The sequence below is a fragment of the Myxocyprinus asiaticus genome, chromosome 16 (genome assembly GCF_019703515.2).
Source record: "Myxocyprinus asiaticus isolate MX2 ecotype Aquarium Trade chromosome 16, UBuf_Myxa_2, whole genome shotgun sequence".
Taxonomy (NCBI): domain Eukaryota; kingdom Metazoa; phylum Chordata; class Actinopteri; order Cypriniformes; family Catostomidae; genus Myxocyprinus; species Myxocyprinus asiaticus.
The window spans coordinates 18,751,760-18,775,355 of record NC_059359.1 but is presented as its reverse complement, the minus strand read 5'-3'; the positions used below and the strand labels follow the sequence as shown (position 1 = coordinate 18,775,355).

The window sequence follows — 23,596 nt, the reverse complement described above, 5'->3', positions numbered from 1 at the left end:
TGTGGGCAGAACTGAAAAAGTGTGAACGAGCAAGGAGGCCTACAAACCTGACTCAGTTACACCAGTTCTGTCTGGAGGAATGGGCCAAAATTCCAGCAACTTATTGTGAGAAGCTTGTGGAAGGCTACCCAAAACCTTTGACCCAAGTTAAACAATTTAAAGGCAATGCTACCAAATACTAACAAAGTGTACGTAAATTTCTGACCCACTGGGAATGTGATGAAAGAAATAAAAGCTGAAATAAATCATTTTCTCTAACATTATTATGACATTTCACATTCTTTTATTTCCCCCTCCCCTTTTCGGAATGCCCAATTCCCAATGCGCTCTAGGTCCTTGTAGTGACTTGCCTCAATCCGGGTGGTAGAGGACAAATCTCAGTTACCTCTGCATCTGAGACCGTCAATCCGCACATCTTATCATGTGGCTTGTTGAGCCCATTACGAGACATAGTGGGTGTTAAGTTTTCACACTATTCTCTGCGGCATCCACGCACAATTCACCACGTGCCCCACCGAGAGCGAGAACCACATTACAGCAACCATGAGGAGGTTACCCCATGTGACTCCCCAGCAACCGGGCCAATTTGGTTGCTTAGGAGACCTGGCTGGAGTCACTCAGCACCCTGGATTCAAGATGTCGCTTGACCTGCGACCCCAGGGGTGGTAGTCAGCGTCAATACTCGCTGAGCTACCCAAGCCCTGATATTTCACATTCTTAAAATAAAGTAGTGATCCTAACTTACCTAAGACAGGGAATGTTTTCTACATTTAAATGTCAGGACTTGTGAAAAACTGAGTTTAAATGTATTTGGCTAAGGTCCATGTAAATTTCTGACTTCAGTTGTACTTCCATAGCGACAACTCGTCTCATGGAAAAATATTTAGTGCTTGCATGAATACCTTTTGCTGAAACTTAAATCATTAATGCATGCAATGCACTGTGAGCACCCCAAGTCTTTTCGCTGACCATCTGATGCATGCACAACACTAATGCACACAACACTAAACAGCAATTTCTCCATCTGGCAAGCTCAAATCTGACTGGATGACTTTACGCAACTTCCGGGAGAAAGGGCATATGGTTTTTTTAATCACTCCATCTGGAAAGTCATATTTACAAGGTACTGGGCTTATACAACAAGCACTTTTGAGGATCAAACAATGTATGGATTTCAATGAGGTTCGAGGAATATATTTTTTTTAAAAGATTCAAATTTTGTTTCAGGCACTTGAAAGCAAATTAACTAGCTATCGACAAGCACAACTGTATATTCTGCTTTGTTTTCTGAGTTATGTCTGTGAAATTATTTGTACTTATTACCTTTGGATGGGCAGAAATTCTGATCACGTTTTTTTTTTTTTTTACACCCATTCGCAGAGACTGACGTGTCAGTACTAACATTGTTTGTTTTTCCACGGCAGTCTATTTTTGTGGTATAATCTATTTCAAATAACTGCTGTTGTTCAAACTATTAGATAGTCCCGCCTCCAACTTATGCCACTGGTTGAGTAAAATTGTAGAGTAAAGCAGGTTGCTCAAAAGAAAAAATAAATAAATAAATAAATAAAGGAATTTTATAGTGCCACAGAGACAGTGTTTAACCTATGCATGGCTTACTTATGGTTGTCTCTGCTTATTAAGCTGGGATAGAAGAAAGTACTTTAACACTGAAAAAATGCTATACTTCAGCTTTAAATGGCATGTAAAAACAAAACTATTTGGTCGATTTACATGTCGACTATATGGTCTTCTACTTTTGAAGTAGACAGTTCTTGCCCAGAAAAGGCTGCAATGAGGACCAAACCTGTTGCTGCATGACTAATCAGACACCTAGCTTAAAATCAGTGACGAAACCAACCCTAAATGTAAACCCGAGTGTGCAACGTCTTTATAAAAGAAAGAAAACGTCATCCCATTCTTTGTTACCTTTTTATTGCAGGTCTGAAAAAACAGAAACAGAGGACATAATAACAATACAAGGGTAACAACAATAATTACAAAGTGAGATATTCAAAACTTTTGAAAGTGTAAGAAGTTAAATTAATAGCTGTATGTTGTCACCTGTGCTAGGGTGATTTTTATTTTATAAGAAAAATAAACTGGCTTACTGGAACCTTTAATTACATTATTTAGGAGCCAATCAGAATAGAGGATGGGGCATAAGAGTGGATTTTTTTTTTAACAAGCACAGACTTAATTCATAAACAATGGTGAACATGGAATAGAATGACTCTTCTCAAAGCAGCAGTTCTCATAATCTAAAAAATCTTGATATTTTTTTAAAACTATTAAGTAATGATAGGTCATTTGATGGCCTTATCATAATTGTCTGTTTGTTCTGTCATCTGCATAAACCTTTCAATCACCTTCCAACTGCTGATTACTTTTCTTGATTACTTGAAAACAGCTAACGTTGCTTACAGTACGGGCAAGATGAAAACCACGTCATGATTTGGAGCTCAAACGGGCATTTTGGAGCATAATTATGGAAATGCACAAAACAGTGATTCAACTAGTGTGAATTACAACACAAATACACACCTGAGGAAGAAAGAGTCTCAACTGCAAAGATCTCTCAAAGCTTTCACACCAGGTCTACAACCTTGCCCTGTATGGACCTACAGTGTAGATGAAGTGTCATGAAAAACCTGCAGTTGAATTCTATTGGATTGAAGAGTGATCTGGTTGCTGTGTATTTTAACATGATTATATATCTCTCTAGTCAGCAGGTGTGTGTCTTCACAAGATTTGGGGTGGAATGGTTCTAAATTGACTGGAGTTTAATGGAAAATGTGAGGGAACCACTGTGTGTTAGCTAAGGACACCTCTCCACTATCCCACTGTCCAAACTAGTGCGGGCAGCCTGACCTTATTATCTCAGATATATACAACGCAATGGACACAGGTGTGTGTCTGTATGTGTGAGAGAAAGTCAAGTGATTCCTCATCGCTTATAGGAGGTAGCGGTGAAAAATTCATCCAGAGGTCATCAACGTGGCGCCTGCGTCTGTGTGACCTCCGGTCCCCGGCTGGCCAGCCGGCTAAGGATACTTCTCTCTGACATCTGCAGCCGTACAGCGACAGGTGGTATCCGAGCAATGGTTGCTGGGAGGCGGGTGACGTCAGCCTTCATGTCGCTAAGTAGCTCCTCCAATTGTTTGAGAACTGTTTTGGAACGATTGGTGAAAGGACAGATTTTTGAACATGTCAGCATTTCGTTGCACATGCAATTCCAGAGACACTGTCTAGAACATTTGAAATACATAATCTCATCACTCTCTTTTCATTTTTGGTTTTGCACATCAGTACTACAGCTACAGGCTTTAGTAGTCAAGCCAAATGTGGCATATAAAAATGTGCAGAGATACTAAATTACATGAAGTTGAGTGGCTTTGAGCAGTGCAGTGTTAGAAACACTCTTCTGAGGCGCTAATAGTGTGCTATAGTTGTAAAATTAATATCATATATAATAATAATAATAGTGACTTATTCTGTCTTTTTCATACACTATTAGACTGGGGATGTCTGCAGAGCTGTGTGGACATGGTATACTGAGCACTTTTGTGTACCATTCTGGCTTTTTTTTTCTCTATTTAAAATTTCACAAATCTAATTTAATATTTAGTTTAACCTACTAAGATTGACGAATAGGTTAAAGGAATATTCCGGGTTTAATACAAGTTAAGCTCGGGCATTTGTGGCATAGAGTTCATTACCATGAAAAATAATTTCGACTCGTCCCTCTTTTCTTTAAAACAAGCAAAAATCGAGGTTATAGTGAGGCACTTACAATGGAAGTGAATGGGGCCAATATTTGGAGGCTTAAAGCAGAAATTTGAAGCTAATAACAAAAAACACTTTAATTCTTCTGTTAAAACTCATGTATTATTTGAGCTGTAAAGTTGTTTAAATCGTCATTTTTACAGTCATTTTAGGATTTGTTGACTTTACATCTTCATGGCAACAACGAAGTTGGCTATAACTTTACACAGAAAAGGTTAGCAAGCGATTTTATCACTCTAAAATCATGTTAACACACAAATTGTTTCCGTCTTGTGGCTATACTTATAAAACCGTGAGTATTTTAACACTTACTGATTTGTCCCCTATTCACTTCCATTGTGTTTCACTGTTACCCAGCTTTTTGCTTTTTTTTAAAGAAAAGGAGTGACTAAATCGAAATTAATTTGTGGTAATCAATATTATGCCACAAAAGTTGTCGATTGAGCTTAATTTGTATTGAACCTGGAATGCTCCTTTAAAAAACCTCCTTTCAAGTCCTGTTTTTCCCTATTCATGGAAATTTCCAGAGATCATGCTGCACTTTATTGGCATTTGAGCTTATTGTACCTTTGTGCAGTACTGCATTAGCCGGCTTGTTTCCTGACATGGACTCTTTGCTGAGGTGCTGGTGTGACTCGGCCAGACACTCCACCTCACTGAAGCGCGTGTTGAGTGCCATGGAGGGGTGAGACGGGTCCTCTGTCATGTTCAGATACGCAGCGCGTCTAAGCTGTTCCTCGATCACCAGAGCCTGTTCCAACAGCTACAGAGAGATATGAAAATAAGCCATTTGGAGTTAAAAGAAGAGCTAACTCTGTTGCTTGGTATTGTGTAAATTGCCCTGAAAAGCTCAAATGCAGTAACTACTGTACGCCTGAAACCGAGAAAAATGGCTTCAAAGTTTTTGATTGCTCAGCAAAATGTGGATTATAAAAATATCTCACTCCATTTTTTTTTTTTTTTTTTCTCTGAATCTGAGCATTGTTGAGTTGATCCAAACCCGCCTTTCACAGGATAGTCCATGGTCTAAATCTCCCAGTTTTGGTCATAACTCAGTGTTGACAAAATTGGTACCGTTTTTTAACTTTGCAGGGCAGTATGGTTACGTATTTTTCTGTGTCTCTAACCTTAAACCTTCGAGCAAGAAACTTGTTTTTGATCTCCAGGAAATTTCCTCGACTCATCTCTCCTTTAAACGGCTCATTGAGAATGGCGAATCTTGGGTCATTTTGCACATCCTGCCAGCGAGCGTAGCCGTGACTGATGGCACAGAGGTGAAGGACACAACACAGACGGTTTCTGATCTTCCCCCAGAACTAGCATTTACCATGACCTCACGATGAATCCAGAACAGCTAATAGATGTATAGTGGGGTCCAAAAGTCTGAGACCACTAGCGAAAATGCTTCTGTTTTGTATTTTTCTCATTTAAAATAATTTCTTAATTACAAATTGCATTATCAATATACAAATTTGAGTTAAAAATTGAACTGAAAAATTTCTTTGCACTTGGTATGTCCCCCTTTTCGTTTGCTTTAATGCATTCAAGCTGGCATGGACACCACATCACCACAAGTAATGTCTATATAAAAGAGACACATTTACTGCTACATTTACAAGCTTCCAACCATCCTTTAATGACTGACTTCATACACAGTAACTAGTTTAGGATACTGTATGATCCCGGCCAGCAGCCAGTAGTCATGGCGACGATGCCAGATCTCATAAGTCTTCTTGGTGACCGTGGCAGCTCTCTCTTCATTCTGCCAGAGAGAGTGAAGCTCTGGAGAGAGAAACAGAGCATTTATTCATTCAAAATTCCCAAATTCAACAACACGTACACATACACACACACAGATAGTAAATTCCCAGTGTACCTGTGAAACCTCCGTCCGCGATGTTAAACATGAACCTCTGCTTTACTGCCTTCTTCTTCTCCTCACTCACTCCATCCCCTCCTCCACTTGTGTCTTTCCCGTTCTCCCCATTTTGAAGCTTGGCAGAGTCCTCAGTCTTTGTGCTATCCTTCTCTTTCAAGTCTGGAGGAAAAAAGCAAGAGAAAAAAAAAAGATATTTGACTATTAGAGTTAGGTATATGTTCCTGTGTGATATAAATGTGTTATTTGAATCAGTGTTTACCTTTCTTCTCTTCTCCAGCTGGGCTAGTGTCCATTTTCTCTGTCTTTTCTTCAGAAGATTCTTCTGAAATGTAATAAGAGAGAGGGAGATTATGAGGTGCTTACATACATACAGCCATGTTGAGAAGTTGTTTCATCAGTATAGCTGAATATTATTTTTAATTAAAAAGAAATTCATTTAGAGAGTATTTTGGCCATTTATGTGTTACATTCACTCACCTTTGGTTTTGGATGTGTCTGCACTGCTTGATGTCTCAGAACTTTTGGCCTTGACATCTGAAGAGGTGGTGTTCTCCTTTGATTCAGGCAACATTTCCTCTTTCTCTCCATCCTTCTCTTTCTCCTTGTCTAACTCTCTACTCCCTCCATCTTTCTCCCCTGACAGTGATGTATCCTCTCTCTCCTTTTCCTTTTTCTGCTCTTTTGGACTGGAGGATTTCTCACCTTCATCAGGAATCTCAATAATCTGTGAGAGAGAGAGAGAGAGAGAGAGAGAGGGTTGTATACAGAGAAGGTGAAACAGGCAGGTGTTTACAAAGGAAAGAGTTTAAAAATACAGTGACAAAATACAGGAAGGTGAAGTGAAAGAGAGAGTTTGTAAATAATAGAGCTGCTACCATCACCGTGACAACCGCCCCACCGCAGTAGCAGAGTGCCACCAGCGGTTATGTATGTAATGTAAATTTATCAAATTAGATAAAAGACTGTGTGAAAACTTGAAATAAAATTCATGAAATAATGTCATTTAATGAGTATAGTAAAGTCTTAGATCCTTAGTAACTGTTTTGTTGATTCTTCATCCCAGGGAATTTTTTTCTTGATTTTGTGCTACACAGTGCATTGTTATGGCAACAGCGTATTCAAGCCAAGCGCACACTTATACGACTCAGTGCAGTGTTTTGTATTAAACTGAAATTCCTTCACAAACTTACACACAGGAGAGTTTATTTGTGATAACATGTCAACAAACAACATGAAAGAAAGGGCTCGTGCTCGTTTATGCACTCAATCTAAAAGTTAAGCTCCATTGTGCATTCACTTCAATGCAGATTTAAGTTGTAATATTATGTTTATGTCGTTGGTATAGTTGATTAATCTCATATATATGATGCATTGAAAATAGGTGATTAAAAGAAGTGTTTCATTTCACGGCACGCATCTTAGATGGGAAAACCCCTCACTAAACTATGACTGGATCATTTAAATAAACTAGGTTTTATTCAACAAGGTTTTTATTCTTCTAAAACATTTTCAGTGAATTAGTAAAATTTGCTGTGTTGTTTATTTCTCGTCATATTTTCGTCAACAAGGTTTTAATTAAAATTGTTTCATTATTCAAATGATCCCGTCTTTGTTAACGGAATCAAACAACACTGCAAACATTTTAGTCAGTAATTTCATTGACAAGATTAACACCCCGTTCTGTGCGTGTATTCAGTGTAGCTGGAAAACATCACAACTCAAGTGAGATCCTCTCAAAAACCGGACAATGTAGCTTTTTTCCTATCTTAAAAAAATAAAAGCATCTGACAATGGAAAAGTTTTCATCAAAGGTAGGGCTGAACTAGTTATTTATTGTCCTGCTGTTTAGTGATATTTAGTTTAGCAATATTAACAGAATCTGACAATCTGGAATATTTTTAGCCATTGATGTGTACATGTTTCAGACATACAGCCTAGGCTTTATGTTGCAATGACAGACAGAAATGTTTAACCAATGCAAAAAGTTTTGTATTTATGTCATCTTGCATATTTTGTTATATTTTACAAAGGGTTTAATTTTTATTTGGTGTTCAATGACGCACTTTTTAAAGTTTAATCCACAATAAATGTGTAATTTGTGCGCACACCCTGCCCAGCCCTCCAACCACCGCACAACACCGTTCACTTGCAGTGACTGACCCTTAACCACTACGGTGGTAAATAATTGCCATCGTTACAGCCCTAGTAATTAACAAGCACCTCATCCTCCTGTCTGGAGCCTTTTGTCTCATTCTCTCCATCTCCCTCCGTCTTCTCCTCCAGCTCTTTCCCCGTGTCTTCACTCTTGGACAGGTCTTCTGTTTGGATAAAAGAACTTAATTGCATAAGTTAAATATAAATATATATATACACACACACATACACACACGTTTAGCAGGGAAATGAATTTACAGTGCAAATTATGGTTACTCCAGGGATGCTTGTGCATCAGAAGCTGGAAATACCCCTTACTGAAACGCCCCTTACTGAAACGGGAAATATTATTGGTTAGCAAATATCTAATCACATCTGAAATGAACGCTCTGATTGGTGGATCAGCTTAGTCAGACTGTCTGTCTTGCCCATGCCATCAGTTGCGCTCCCGCAGCTCCATGCGCATTTAGAAAGAATCTCTGTACACTTTAAAATATGAAATGTATGTATGTATGTATGTATGTGTGTGTGTATATATATATATATATATACACACACACACACACACACTTATTTCAGGTGGGCATACGCAAAATCCTAAGAAAAATAGGTGGGCATTAGGCATATGCCTGCGTATGCTCTAGCCTACACTACTGTCCAGAACTGTTTCTCTGATTTTCTATCATTACCTCTACAAGGCACTGATCCCTCTTGTTTGAACGAGTCTTGTGCCGGTGCAAGCGCTTGTCTGCTTGTGTCTTTCAGCATTTATGAATGTAAGATGAGTGGAAGAAGAAATAGTTCCCATCCTGCACAAGTATTTTCTAATATAGCCTAATCCTTTTTTTTCTCACTTTGAAGCTTATGATTATTGTTCATGTTCATGGTAACCAAATAATAATAATATCCCTAGTTTTATAAAAAAAAAAAAAAAAAAAAAATTAAAAAAATTATCGATATTTTTGATACAACATCAGTATCGGAAGTATCAATACTTTAGAATTGATCCACCCATCCCTAATCCGTGGTCCAATTCTGGACCGCGCATGTTTAAGCTTGTCTGATCATAGTTCAGTTACACTCTTCTCCAAAACATGAACCAGCAACTTTTAGGTGAGCGCATTTTATCGAGTCTTATTCAGTCAAATTTATTTATGCAAATTGTTTAGCTGCTGGGTGCAATTAAAACTACAGACTTAAAATAAAATGTCAAAGCTGTTACAGAGGTGATGTCAGCTCATATGCACAACCTTTTTTTCACAAAGTTAAATCGATGATGAAAACTGAAACTTCAAAGAAAATACACAGGAAAATTAGCATTTTATTCTCAATTTCTGTAGTGCTCGTAAAAAGACTGTGAACTGTCTCTGAACTTGCCTATGCATAAATCCTGACAGTGTTTAGTTCTACATACAGATGTGTGTCAGCGTTCACAATCCTGAACATCATCAGATCAGTTTGTTCATTGTTTCTTATGATTATTTATTATGTGCGCATTAAGTATCTGGCTCCTGTGTGCAAATTCATGTGTGCAGGACAAGAAAAGGCTAATTGTCCACTCATTCAATGGGAGGATAATAAAAACTTTAAAAAGGAAAACCAGATATAACGCTCTTTCAGTTTTAGGCTACATTATATTGTGTAAAAAGAGAGTTCTACATTAGATTGCCATTGTTCTCTTATGTGGGTTGGTATTGTCAAAGATACAGACTTAAGCATGTCTAAATGCTCTTCCTCAGTTTTCATAAACAATAATGCTACATTGCATGTTTTTATTTTCAAAGTAAAGCTAATCAAAACCTGTTTGTTAGTTGAGGGCGTGAGGTCATATTTGTTTTTCAGCCAGATCTTAAGAATACATTTGCAGCCAGACACAAATGTTAATTAAATACCTCTTTTAATGTAATTACATACTATTTTAATGTAAATAAATGCATAATATTAACAGTTTTATTTTTGTGTTAGGCAAGATAAATCAGCTCCCCTCTCAAGGAGAGTACCTGCACTTTTTTTCTTCCACTTCAAGCACTGGTTACAAGTTGCTGTCAGCGTGAATGGAGCTTTACTAAAGATGAACTGTTCAGTTTAACTCTCTGAGAGTGTTTGTGTGTGCATGTATGTGCGTCAACCTGTTGCTGGTGTGTTGGGCTGCGTATCAGCTGGTGTTCCAGAAGAAGGTGTTTTTGGATCTTCTCCTGCTGCTATGGCCGCCGCTCTCTTGCTTTCCTCCAGTTCTTTCATCCAGGGCATTGACCATTGACCATTCACATGCTCAAACTCCTGCACCTGTAGGAGTTCCAAGTAGCCAATCATAATTCAGAACAGTCAGAAAACAACCAATCACATAACAGCACCAATGTACACTCACACATGCAAAGTGTACCACCAAAAGAACCAATCACAGACCAGGACAACCACACATCAAAAAACCAGTGTAGTTACAAAAATAACGAACCTACTTATCAAAAATCTGAATCGCACAGCATCTCGACATCAGCTTCCCTAAAATTTTAACCACTAACACACAAGCAATCTCAACTTCACACACCTTCTTGCGAATCAGTGACATCACACCTATGCGTGTGAGGACATGTTGTCGTGACAGCCCTTCCCGTGGAACACCATCAGCAAATGTTTCCGCCCCATCAGCGCCTGGCTCACACAGGTGACGCATAAAAAGGGACACGTATGCCCTGAGAAAAGAAAGAGAGAGAATTTCCTTAAATAAATGAGGCAATTCATTCAAATTCCATGTTTCTCACACAGAAAAACACACACTCTCTCCAAGGACAATCAGACTCACTTGAACTCTTTTTCTGATTTGCCTCGCAGGTCTCTAACGAGCCACTGGGTGGTGAAGGCATCCTGCGGAGGCATCCCATAACGCATCACTGCATTCAGGAAGGCCTTCCTTTGACGAGCATTGAAACCCAACACCTACCAGGGTGAGAGACATGTTTTAAGGCTGTTGCTTAAAAAATTAACAATGCATGAAAAAAAGCTGAAAGGTATTGTAGATTGAACCTCAATGTTTCCTCCCACTCTGGCCAGTAGGGGGGGCAGTGGTTTGTCTTTGTCATTCCTCAAGCCTTTGCGACTCGGCCTTCGAGAGTTAGCTATGAATAAAAGAGAGGATTGTGTCAATAAAAAGATACATTTGTATAATAATTGCTTATACAAATAAAAATACATTATTGTTTATTCTCTTATCTTACCTTCAGAACGTTCATCAAAGTCCTCATCACCCTCCTCTGAAGCCACAGAGTAATCTGATTGGTTATCAGACTGATCATCCTGCCAGTCTAAGAAGACAAATGAGCAGCGGAACACAATGATGAGGAGTTCAGTACTCTTGCCAAGAAAATATTTATTTGAGGGGACAAAACACAACAAGATTCATGCAGACACCTAATTTGTAAATTTAAGGCAATTTAAAACACCAAATATTAGTTTTCAATGAAATATGTAAAACAGGCCTCATTCTTGAAACAAAAACAGATTTCTTAAAATTAATACTGTGAATATGTATTCTCTATTTTTTTTTTCCTCATTTAAAATGTTTTTACTTCTAAAGAAATTAATAGTAATTTTTAAACATATGTATAAAATCATGACCACTCATGTGAGATGAAGCTCTTTTATTCTACATGAAGCAGGAGCGCCTCATGGGGGAAGCCATGTTAGCATCACATGACCAGCTGAATACTACTCGCTTAATCTCAGTAACTGCCCTGTTATTGAACACTTTCATTCATTTTATTAAATTAATCCTGGCTTACTGTTTATTGTGAATTTCTACAATGGCATTGGTAACTAAAAACTAATGTGTTTGAATGATGCAGCATCCAGGCCACTAGGTGTCAGTGTAAGCCAATGTAAGAGTCTTAGACGTACTTAAAATTATTAAATGCACTTTTAGTTAATGCGTCAATCAATTAAAATATTTAATCATGATTCATCACATTTTTATGCAATTAATCACATTAATGCATTCAGTGCCAATTAAGCTTAATAATAAGCCTATGTGTGATTATAGCATTCAGCAATTTATGTGAATGATGTCCATAACGTTGTAAATGTATGCATTAACAGATTCTATAGTTCTCAAACTGTATCAGAACACAGGAAATGCAAACAAGGAACTCACTCCTGCAGTGATTCAATAATATAACACCTTTTACCATACTTTATGGATGTAATCATGTGCAGAGATGCTGCTGGCCTGCGCTAGGCTCTTCAAGTTTCAATGATGATTGATTTCAACAATACAAAGAGAGCAAATGACTTTGCACTTTGTTTAACAACCCGTCTAGGTTTGATTTATAAATAACCTGTAGAGGGTTTTCCTGCATCACTTACCGATAGCGAGAGAGAGAGTTGCGCTCTGCAACTCCGATCAGTTCTAATCAGCTCTGAAGGTTCTGATCAGTTTTTAAAAATCAATCAGTATCAAACAGTTATATTGAAAAATGTAATTAATAGGTCATTGCCTTTAAAAAAAAATATTAATTAAATTATATTTAATAAATCTCATGTGTTAACGCATTAATTCCAACAGCTCTAATTGTATTGCTTATTTACTTTGTTTTTTCAAAGAATTTACACAGAAATCCGTTCTGCATTTCTTTCATGAATGAGACCCATTGACTTAATAACACAAACAATAAACCTACCAGATTTGAAATCACAATTTTATGCTCATCTTCATCCATAACAATACACAAATACAACCACACATGCACACACAGGGAAAGATTAGTAAAAGAAAGCGTTAAAAGTGCGTCTGTACCCCGTCTACTACCTCTGTCCTCCTGTGAACAGTCGTTGTAGTTGACAGGTTTACGTGGTCGTTTGCCTTTGCCCAGATGACGAGCCAAATCTTCTTGCTGCTGCTCGTAATGATGACGCAAGAGTTTCTCCCAATAATCAGGATCTACACTCTCTTCCTGTTTAATGATCTCTCTATCCACATCCTCCTCCTGACAGACACAACATATGATATGCATCCGTAGATATGGCTAAAACAAACATATCACCCACAGACAGGCAAAATCCCAAATGGCTTACCTCCTCTTCCTCATCTTTGACCACATACTGGGCCATTTTAAAGGAGCTAAGGTATTCATTCATACTCTGCAGCTCTGTGTCATCTGTTGCGTCCTGGTTCCGATCCAACAGACGATCAATCGCCTTGTCATCATAGTGGATCACACTGCTGTCCTCCTCCTTACTGTCACCTGGATGAGAAAGAGAGACAGAGAGAGAAAGGCAACAGCAATCAGGCAAATAGTAGTTTAGACTACTTGATCTGCCTTTTTGCAATGTATATAATATATGCAAGGAAAAAAAAATTATTGTCCATTGTACATTGTTAAGTGTACAAATAAAAAAAGAACCAGATTTCTCATTTTGTGTAATAGATGAATAGATCATCCCTCTACATTGCAAGTAAATCACTTGCATACACGACCAAATTTCACACTATGCAACTTAAATATGTCTGTTATTAGCCACTGGCTACTAAATGTTCAGATTTCACTCGCCAGTGATTGAGTTGTGTAGTGGTGAAGAACTTAAGCACAGCTGTCCTTTTACTCAATAAAAAGCTAGCGTTCAAGAAACTGGATACAGTCTCATCTTATAGTGATTGCTGTGTCTCGTGAGCGTACTCTGAAGGAAATGTACATAATTTGGCTGCAGTGGTTGTGATCACACTGTCACCATCACTTTAGTTGAGCCGTGATATGCCAGTTACATTAACATTGCATTTAAAGACCGCAAATTCAACTCTGATTTTGCTTAAACTTTTCCACGGACTGTTTTCACAACATCCTCCATTTTACAGCATGGCTACAGACCAGTAAAGTGCCTGGACGTCTGTTAGAAGGTAAAAGTGTTACAAAACTAGAGCTTGAAGATTTAAATTTGAAAACTTGTACAATAAATATTTGTACATGTAAGTCAATACACATTATGCAAGTAAAACTTCCCTTTTGGCTCATTCTGTGTATTTTGTGTCCAAAAACGAGATCCCTGCACCCCAGTTTTACTTCATGTCTCTTTTAATATCCTTTCTGTTATTTACAGTCAGTTGATGATTAAAAAGTAAAAAATAAACATAAATTCTAATCATACATTGCACGGATGATGGAAAAACCACCGTGCAACTTCTCTCTCGTTAACGTGCGCTGCACTAATTCAACCATAAACATTTGCTGACACGCTGAGCTGCAGATTCTCTTAAAAGAGACAGCACCATTTTAGTGGTTGTTATACATATAAAAGTAAACTCAATGTAAATCGTAGTGCATATAAACAAACATGTAACAAAATGTAGTAAGTGTAATAAATGTATAAATATAAATATTTAAAGGGACAATCAAACATTATGAAATATTTTAACTTCAACAAACATTGTAAATATGGAAGAATTTGACATATATGCTCTTGCAGCATCTATGCAGGTTTTATTTTAAAAACCTAATATTTTAACATGGTAGTTTTGATATAGTAGCACTTAAATGATTATTTTATAATACAATTATTAAATTATTGTTAATGTGGAATTCTATTTTCATTATTAGGTTCCAACCTTGTGAATTTTTTGCTAAAAATGTGTATGACATTTCTAAACAGGGACAACAGCTTGTATCATTACTATGAATGCAATTTCATGACATCATATAAATTGATAGAATGTGAAAACTGCACTTTAAAAAAAAAACCTAAAACGTGATTAAAATGATAAAAAGCGAAATATGAAATAAAATGTACAATCCTGCATACTACATCACGTGGAGTCATATATATATGAATACTTTATATGTGAAGATGGCCACTTCTGTTTGCTTAATATCTTTTTCAGTTTTCAGTTGCATTACGCTTACATGTCATCAAAAGTCTGGCAAGTAAAAACAAATATTTGTTGGATTCCTTGTCCAACTTGTCTGTAGAGAGTTGAATATGGAACATTTTGCTGGAAAACAATGGTTTTCAAAGCAAAACATTATTGATTGGTTTATCTTTTTAACTTTTCCTTTCTGATGCTTCACAAATGGATCACTTCATTTCGACAAAACCTTATTTACATCAGTTAGCTAGATACCTAGTTTACCGTGGTAACATTTAAATCAGCAGATTCACAACAACAATGTTCAACACTTCACAGAAAACCAAATGTATATGTCTAAAAGGCATAAAAACCAAATGTCCAAGATCAACAAATGAAAGATTTTAGTGACAACGAAGCACTGGCTGAAAAGGCAAGTGTCGGTTCATCAACTGGCCAGAAGCTCTCTCACACTGGCCTCAGTCCATTGAGCCATACTTCTTGTTGTTGAGACTTATTGCTCATTTTTAATTTAATGTGGTATCAGAGCGAAACTCAGCTAAATAATTTCATTGCTCAGCATAGCTAGGTCATCTCAAGTTCATCTCCAGAATCCTCTAAATATCCTCTGAAAGCAGAACTTCACGTCTAAACCGCAGCAGCTTGTGTTGGGGATTTTTCTATGCTTTGTATCATACAGTTGAAGTCAGAAGTTAGGTTGAAGTCTTTAAAACTCATTTTTTTTAACCACTCCACAGATTTAATATTAGCAAACTATGGGGGCCTGAGTAGCTCAGCGAGTACTGACACTGACTACCACCCCTGGAGTCGCGAGTTCAAATACATGGTGTGCCGAGTGACTCCAGCCAGGTCTCCTAAGCAACCAAATTGGCATGTTTGCTAGGGAAGGTAGAGTCACATGGGTTAACCTCCTCGTAGTCGCGATTAGTGGTTCTCGCTCTCAATGGGGCGTGTGGTAAGTTGTGCATGGATCGCGGAGAGTAGCATGAGCCTCCACATGCGGAGTCTCCGCGGTGTCATGCACAACAAGCCACGTGATAAGATGCGTGGATTGATGGTCTCAGAAGCGGAGGCAACCGAGACTTGTCCTCCGCCACCCGGATTGAGGTGAGTAACCACGCCACCACGAGGACCTACTAAGTAGTGGGAATTGGGCATTCCAAATTGGGAGAAAAGGGGATAAAAAAAAATTAGCAAACTATAGTTTTGGGAAGTCGTTTAGGACATCTACTTTGTGCATGACACGAGTAATAATTCCAACAATTGTTTACAGACAGATTGTTTCACTTTTAATTGACTATATCACAATTCCAGTGAGTCAGAAGTTTACATACACTAAGTCAACTGCGCCTTTAAGCAGCTTGGAAAATTCCAGGAAATTATGTCAAAGCTTCAGACAATTAGCTTCTGATAGGAGGTGTACTGAATCGGAGGTGTACTTGTGGATGTATTAAGGCCTACATTCAAACTCAGTGCCTCTTTGCTTGACATCATGGGAAAATCAAAAGAAATCAACCAAGACCTCAGAAAAAACAATTGTGGACCTCCTGTCTGGTTCATCCTTGGGAGCAATTTCGAAACACCTGAAGGTACTACGTTCATCTGTACAAACAATAGTAGGCAAATATAAACACCATGGGACCACGCAGCCATCATACCACTCAGGAAGGAGACACATTCTGTCTCCTCGAGGATGAACGTAGTTTGGAGCAAAAAGTGCAAATCTATTACAGAACAACAGCAAAGGACCTTGTGAAGATGCTGGAGGAAACAGGTAGACAAATATCTATATCCACAGTAAAACGAGTCCTATATCGACATAGCCTGAAGGATGCTCAGTAAGGAAGAAGCCACTGCTCCAAAACTGCCATAAAAAAGCCAGACTACAGTTTGCAAGTGCACATGGGGACAAAGATCTTACTTTTTGGAGAAATATCCTCCGGTCTGATGAAAAAAAAAATTAACTGTTTTGCCATAATAGCCATCGTTATGTTTAGAGGAAAAAGGGTGAGGCTTGCAAGCCGAAGAACACCATCCCAACTGTGAAGCATGGGGGTGGCAGCATCATGTTGTGGGGGTGATTTGCTGCAGGAGGTACTGGTGCACTTCACAAAATAGATGGCATCATGAGGAAGGAAAATTATGTGGATATATTGAAGCAAAATCTCAAGACATCAACCAGGAAGTTAAAGCTCCGTCACATCCAAAAGGACACTGACCCCAAGTATACCTCCAAAGTTGTGGCAAAATGGCTTAAGGACAACAAAGTCAAGGTATTGGAGTGGCCATCACAAAGCCCTGACCTCAATCCGATAGAAAATTTGTGGGCAGAACTGAAAAAGCAAGTGCGAGCAAGAGGGCGTACAAACCTGACTCAGTTACACCAGTTCTGTCTGGAGGAATGGGCCAAAATTCCAGCAACTTATTGTGAGAAGCTTGTTGAAGGCTACCCAAAATGTTTGACCCAAGTTAAACAATTTAAAGGCAATGCTACCAAATACTAACAAAGTGAATGTAAACTTCTGACCCACTGGGAATGTGATGAAAGAAATAAAAGCTGAAATAAATCATGCTCTCTACCATTATTCTGACATTTAACATTCTGAAAATAAAGTAGTGATCCTAACTTACCTAAGGGATTATTTTCTACGATTAAATGTCAGGACTTGTGAAAAACTGAGTTTAAATGTATTTGCTAAGGTGTATGTAAACTTCTGACTTCAACTGTAAGTGATACTGACTAATCCACAAAACATGTTGCACACAAATGCTTCAATAGGAGCTGCAGAACATTTCTTACATAGCCAAAGTTTGACTGCATCTGTAAATATTCTACCTTCTCTGATCTGATGCCACAGAAAATGTCATCTTCAAGTTCAAGATTGAGTTCAGAACATGAAGGGCTCCTTAAAACAATAACTATTCACTGATGTTTCACTTTGAAGTACTCTCTCACCTTCTCCGATCTCGCCTTTAAAAAGCTCCTCTGTACCGAACTTTAAGATGTCATCCAATTCCTGTTTAGACATGGATCCAGCCTTGGAGCCCAGACCAGGTCGCACTACCAGGTGGGTCAACATCATCTTCTTCTTTGCCACCTGAGATGTGAAGATCATGAGGCAGAGTGTGTTGATGACTCTGAGATAATGACTTTGCCAGTGGTAGTGTTTGTTTGTCGACTAGTGTTACTACATAATACGTATTTCCCATTATTTTGTCTAGACATCTTTTAGGTCATAAACACAACATGCATTCCAGTAGTTATTGCCAATAAGTGGAATTCAAGTAACATACTTCTCTTAGTATTTGATGTGGTTTGTTGTGCCAAGTGCATATCTCACCTGCGTAATTCTTTCCTCCACAGATGCTTTAGTGACAAATCGATAGATCATCACCTTCCTATTTTGACCAATACGATGAGCCCTGCTAAATGCCTGCGAAAGAGAGTGCAACAGAGTCAAAATGAGATTCTTTATGTTAGAAAAATGCTCGGCCACAATTCTTTCAAAGAAAACCTGTTCTTCAATTTAAACTTCCACACAGAGAGGGACAGAGAGATGTTTGGCAGTTTTACGGTCAGATATTTAGTGTTGCCTCTACCTGAATATCATTGTGTGGGTTCCAGTCGGAGTCATAGATGATGACGGTGTCAGCGGTTGCCAAATTGATGCCCAAACCTCCTGCTCTGGTGGACAGGAGGAAAACAAATTGAGGAGCACCAGGAGCTGCAGACAGAGAACATATAATGTCAAACAAATCAAAATGTTGATTTAACTGCTGTTAAATAAATATGATCCTTTTAAAATATGATACATATTTTAAAATAGCAGAAATCAGAGGGTAATCAGAATGAAAAATGGAGATGGATGCCATTTTCCCCTCACCATTGAATCTATCGATGGCTTCCTGTCTCATCCCTCCAGTCACCCCTCCATCTATCCTTTCATACTTGTATCCTTCATTTTCCAGGAAGTCTTCTAGCAAGTCCAACATTTTTGTCATCTACATCCAAGCGTGAGAGAACAAGTATAGGAGAAAATGATAGTGTTTGTGTATTTGTGAAATACTGCAAGAATAACAATGCGCTTCTGTATGTAATATGTATCAGTACGAAGTATATTTGTATTCTATTCGCTTTTCTGGAATATGTGTGTACCTGCGAGAATATCAGCACTCTATGTCCACCCTCTTTCAGTTTCCTTAGCATCTTACACAGAAGCATCAGTTTCCCAGAAGACTTTGTAAGGGCACTGCCATCATACATGCCATTGGGCATCTTTGGGGCTTCCTGTAAAAGGAATTGAAAATCAGTCCAAAATATTGTTGCCATTAATTTAAAACTATGAGAGTTATAAGTCCCTGCTATTATTACTGTAACATGGTACAGTCCTAAACTGAGAGTATGTCAGTGAAATCTTACATTAGCAGCTGTGGGGAAGAGGTAGGGGTGGTTACAGCACTTCTTCAAATCCATAACCACATTGAGCAAAGACACCTGGTTTCCTCCACCACGAGTGTTCAAAGCTTCAAAGTTGCGTGTCAGGATGTACTTGTAGTACTTCCTGTCCCAGAAAAATAACCAGAAAGATTGAATTAGAAGTCTTCATAAAAAGGCCTCAGGTTCCTGTAGGTTTTTCTTCGATACATTCATTCCAATATAGTAAAGGGACATTAAATGGATCACCCAACTGTAATACAAAAAGGCACACTCTGAATCACCAGAACTATCAAGTTGCCAGTTATACAATCAACTTGTTTTACATAACTGAGGACTTGTCCAGCAGGTGGCGAAAATTAGTTTAAATGAGAAATAAGTTTGTAGTGAACAACAGAACAGACCAATTCAGGATTTGTCATTCTCATACTTTTGCATGGAGCTGAGCTCCACTCGCACAATGAGTTCAGTTTTTGAGGGCATGTGTTTGAAGACATCGGCTTTGAGTCTTCGGAGCATGTGTGGACCCAACATGTCGTGCAGTTTCTTAATCTGGTCCTCTTTTGCAATTTCAGCAAACTCCTCCAGGAAGCCTTCCAGATTACTGAAACACACACAAACACATAAGGTACTGAACAATGGCAAAAATAATTTCATCTGCCCTTCTGTGGACACACAAACTCACTATTGTTTTTATACTGAGCAAATCATATTTTCTACTCACTAATCCTACCCCTAAACTTAACCCTAACAGAAACCATTTTTAGATTTTCATTAAGATTTAGATTAGTACAGTATGTTTATAAAGCCAATTTCCTGATGGAGTTCGCCACAGTGTAGGTGTATAATATTTCAGTTGTTAATATCCTTGTGGGGACATATGGTCTGCACAACGCAAGCAAAACCTGATCCACATACCCCGACTCAGATTCACAAGCTCTCGATTCGATTAGATTCTATATCTATTAATACGGGTATATTTCAGTTATATTGTCCATTTTGCTTACATATGAAACAAATTCTCTCACAGCAAATCAATGTTTTCAAACAATAAATATGACATTATATTTAATATATTATGCAATGTTTATTGTTTAATTGCATAATTTGTAATATTTACAGGTATTTACATTGATTTGTTGAACATGTGCTAAAAACAGTACTGTCTCTTTAAGAGAACATCAGTTCTGTAAAGAGTGTCTTTAAATAAGCGTATATAAATGAGAGAGGACTCCAATGGCTTTACCTCATCCATGCTATGCATGATTAGGGGTGTAACTCAGACGTTTTATCATGATACGATCTTGAATCGATTCTCTTTGCCTGCGAGCTGATATTTGCCGATACTTCAAAGTCTGTCGCGATACAATTCAATTCAGGGGCCTGCGATCGTTCTTCCAATATTATGTGCCTATTTTACACAATCAATTAAAGATTTGTTCTTTTTTGCCCTCAAATGCAACCAAAATATAATTTGATTATTTTTTTCAGCTCTCTTTATACACATTGGGACATCCACAACAAAATAAAGTACTTCTGATGTTGAAAAACATTATACAGATAAATAATTTTAAAAATAAACTCACACACAAGTGATCATCACTCATTTGATGACAGCTAATTTTTCAGTTTAGTCCAATTCAAAATACTTACATACTCATGACTTGTTTCCAACTATTTGTGCTATCCGTGGTTTTCTTGGCTACAACTTCCACATTTGTTATGAAACATTCTGTTACAGTTAACTGGGATAAATGTTAGTAAGGGTGTTGATGTATAGATGTATAGAAGTCTTATAACTGTTGCTGAAGTTGAGCAGGTGTTTCTCTTTTCCTCGTTAGTGCTGTTCAGAATGTCGGCATTGTCAATATGTTTCACATGGTTGAACTTCTCCATGGTACTTTAAAATAGCAAATTCTCATGTAAAATTCAAAAGGTTCGCATGTGCAACGATATCGATGGAAGCCCAAATTAATCGCGCATGTGAGCCGCTCTGTGTTTGTCACGAGAGCTCACATTTTAAGGAGTACCCGGTTGATGCGCTCGCACGGATCCCGTCAATGGTGCTCGCATTTCACGGCAAGCCCGGTTAACGCGTGCGCACGGCGCACGGATAGCAGAGCACAATTTGGCTTCAAAGACCCCGTGCACATCCGTGTCCCACATGAAAAGCATATTTAGCGATCATAAAGTCAAATGAATGTAATAAGGTTGCTTCATCGCCTGAAGGAAATGCGTACAGACATTGCTGATGTGAGAGTATTAAAATAAAGGTACATCTTAAAAAAATGTCTATATCGATATTTATGCGTTGCATAGATAACATTGGATCGTTGGTCATTGGATCAATGCATCGTGACACCCCTATGCGTGATTAGAATTAATTGTTTCTTTTTTGTTGTTTTTGACCAGCAACTGACTGTAATACAGAAAGGGTATTAAAAGAGACATTATTCAATGACAAATTGGGTGTGTGGATCTCGTCTTTAGACACACATTACACGGAACAACGTGTAATGTACTCTCAACATGCAATGAAAGGATCTTGCTGCTGAATACTCCACCAGTATACTACACAAATACTGGTGAGAGAAATCTGAACATTTACCAGTCAGTTGCCAAATACTGTATATACATTTTAGTCACATAGCACGAAATTTGGTTGCTAATGACAGTCTCATTGTAGTATAGGGCTGTGGATAGAGTAAAAAAAAAAATCAATCTTGGGACCAATTTTAGCGCACACACATTCACACTCACTTGAATCTCTCAGGCGTGAGGAAGTTGAGCAGATGGAAGAGCTCCTCCAGGTTGTTCTGTAAAGGAGTGCCTGTCAACAGCAACTTATGCTGGAGTGGGTAGTTATTCAACACACGAAAGAACTGAGAGGGAGAGAGAGAGAGAAACAAAAGTGAGAGTATGTGTGTGTTAGTTTAACGTCATGAACGCTTTCATCTCTGATTTGTTGTATTAAATAGTGGATATTTTGGTAGTGCCGCAGATCTGTCACATGGTTCTTACCTTTGATTGGTTGTTTTTGAGCCTGTGGGCCTCATCTACCACAAGACAGGCCCAGTCAATGGAACCCAGGATGGCCTGATCGATTGTGATCAGCTCGTAGGACGTTAACAGTACATGGAACTTTACAGAAGCCTCTTTCTGCAAAGGAGAAGAAGAGAGATTCAGAACAGAGGAACCACACACATTCGGCAGATAAAGACAAGGGAACATATCATAAAATTTTATCAGACCACACACAGCGGAGCACTAAGATGTGGCACAGATTTAAACAATCCTACACATTTAGGGTTACTAGCTTTCTCTTATCATAAACCATTATCTAAATTTTTGCCCTCCATCTCCCATCTTTTTCCTCAGATTCTTACCTTCATTTTGGATGCCTTCTTCCCACCGCGGATGGCATTGTCCTCAAAGGAGAATTCATTCTCGCGTATGACAGCCCTGCTGTCTTTATCACCCACATAAGTGACCACGTACATGTCTGGGGCCCACATCTCAAACTCCCTCTCCCAGTTAATGATGGTGGACAGAGGGGCACTCACCAGGAAAGGACCTTTCGAATGACCCTGAGAGAGAATGTTAGAAAGAATGAGATAAGCAAATGTATACTGTATTATAAACATTTAAGGCACAATAGAGCGCAACAGTGCCTGCCCACTTTTTCAGCCATCTGGGTTCCAGAAGTATTTTTCCCATTAATTTATTCCATAGACTTTTCATAAAATCCTCCATTAGAGTTGTAAACCATGAACCAAACCAACCAGCTCCAAGGTGAATCGCAAGATTACAGACTTTGTTTTAAGGCAAAAACATTATTTGAAAATCGGACAAAGACAAAAGGTACAGGTCTGTGTACTTACCATTTTGCATGAGGGCACAGACTACAATCCCATGAAGAATTGTGAATGGCATAATCGAATATAAAACTATGGAAAAAATAAACCAACTTATTTAAGGTAGAGCTGTCAGAATTAACGTGTTAACGCATGTGATTCATTAAAAAGGATTAACACGTACATTTTTCTTAATCGCGATTAATGCATTTACCGTTTATACAGCATAAACACATTTGGGAGGGCGGAACCTTTATAATGTGTCCGCTCGGAGTCATTACATTGATGCACATTGCAAAAAAACACAAAACAGTGCTTCCCTGTCACTGATAAAACGATGGAGAAAGGAGCTCTTAACGTTATTTGATGTATAAAACAAGCCCAGATGGGACCTGTCAAGTATTTTCAGCCTATGTAAGTCGCATTTTAATTACCACAGAAGCATGCCAAGTCTTAACTATCAACAAAATGCAGAATGAGACATTTTTGTCTGCCAGCACTTTTCCCGTAGATTTCAAAGTGGCGCTTGACGCTCTGACAGGAATTATGAATGCAGCTTCACGATTGCTGTAAGAAAGCAGATAGCCACAGTCTACCAGCAGATTAATTTAGTGGAGGATGAGTTTAACTGATTTAAT

The 23,596-nt window shown here is 38.3% G+C and overlaps 1 protein-coding gene across 2 annotated transcripts in view; it reads right to left on the bottom strand.

The window, feature by feature from the left end:
- Window positions 1-1,915: 1,915 nt before the first annotated feature.
- The window catches only part of chd4b (chromodomain helicase DNA binding protein 4b), a 35,106-nt gene continuing 13,425 nt past the window's right edge, over window positions 1,916-23,596 (bottom strand). The window contains exons 16-40 of one of the 2 annotated variants that reach the window (XM_051720963.1): window positions 22,491-22,691; window positions 22,126-22,263; window positions 21,865-21,986; window positions 19,535-19,708; window positions 19,090-19,231; window positions 18,826-18,957; window positions 18,554-18,671; window positions 18,270-18,394; window positions 18,011-18,103; window positions 17,626-17,767; window positions 12,887-13,056; window positions 12,609-12,798; window positions 11,035-11,121; window positions 10,844-10,935; window positions 10,623-10,756; window positions 10,368-10,512; window positions 9,949-10,105; window positions 7,886-7,983; window positions 6,143-6,389; window positions 5,925-5,987; window positions 5,663-5,824; window positions 5,460-5,568; window positions 4,914-5,046; window positions 4,354-4,549; window positions 1,916-3,168 (exon numbers count right to left, since the gene is read on the bottom strand). In XM_051720963.1, coding sequence (XP_051576923.1) covers window positions 2,993-3,168; window positions 4,354-4,549; window positions 4,914-5,046; window positions 5,460-5,568; window positions 5,663-5,824; window positions 5,925-5,987; window positions 6,143-6,389; window positions 7,886-7,983; window positions 9,949-10,105; window positions 10,368-10,512; window positions 10,623-10,756; window positions 10,844-10,935; window positions 11,035-11,121; window positions 12,609-12,798; window positions 12,887-13,056; window positions 17,626-17,767; window positions 18,011-18,103; window positions 18,270-18,394; window positions 18,554-18,671; window positions 18,826-18,957; window positions 19,090-19,231; window positions 19,535-19,708; window positions 21,865-21,986; window positions 22,126-22,263; window positions 22,491-22,691 — 3,546 coding nt within the window. In that variant the 3' untranslated portion in view covers window positions 1,916-2,992. The remainder of the gene's footprint in view (window positions 3,169-4,353; window positions 4,550-4,913; window positions 5,047-5,459; window positions 5,569-5,662; window positions 5,825-5,924; window positions 5,988-6,142; window positions 6,390-7,885; window positions 7,984-9,948; window positions 10,106-10,367; window positions 10,513-10,622; window positions 10,757-10,843; window positions 10,936-11,034; window positions 11,122-12,608; window positions 12,799-12,886; window positions 13,057-17,625; window positions 17,768-18,010; window positions 18,104-18,269; window positions 18,395-18,553; window positions 18,672-18,825; window positions 18,958-19,089; window positions 19,232-19,534; window positions 19,709-21,864; window positions 21,987-22,125; window positions 22,264-22,490; window positions 22,692-23,596) is intronic. The other variant, XM_051720964.1, reaches the window with a different exon arrangement.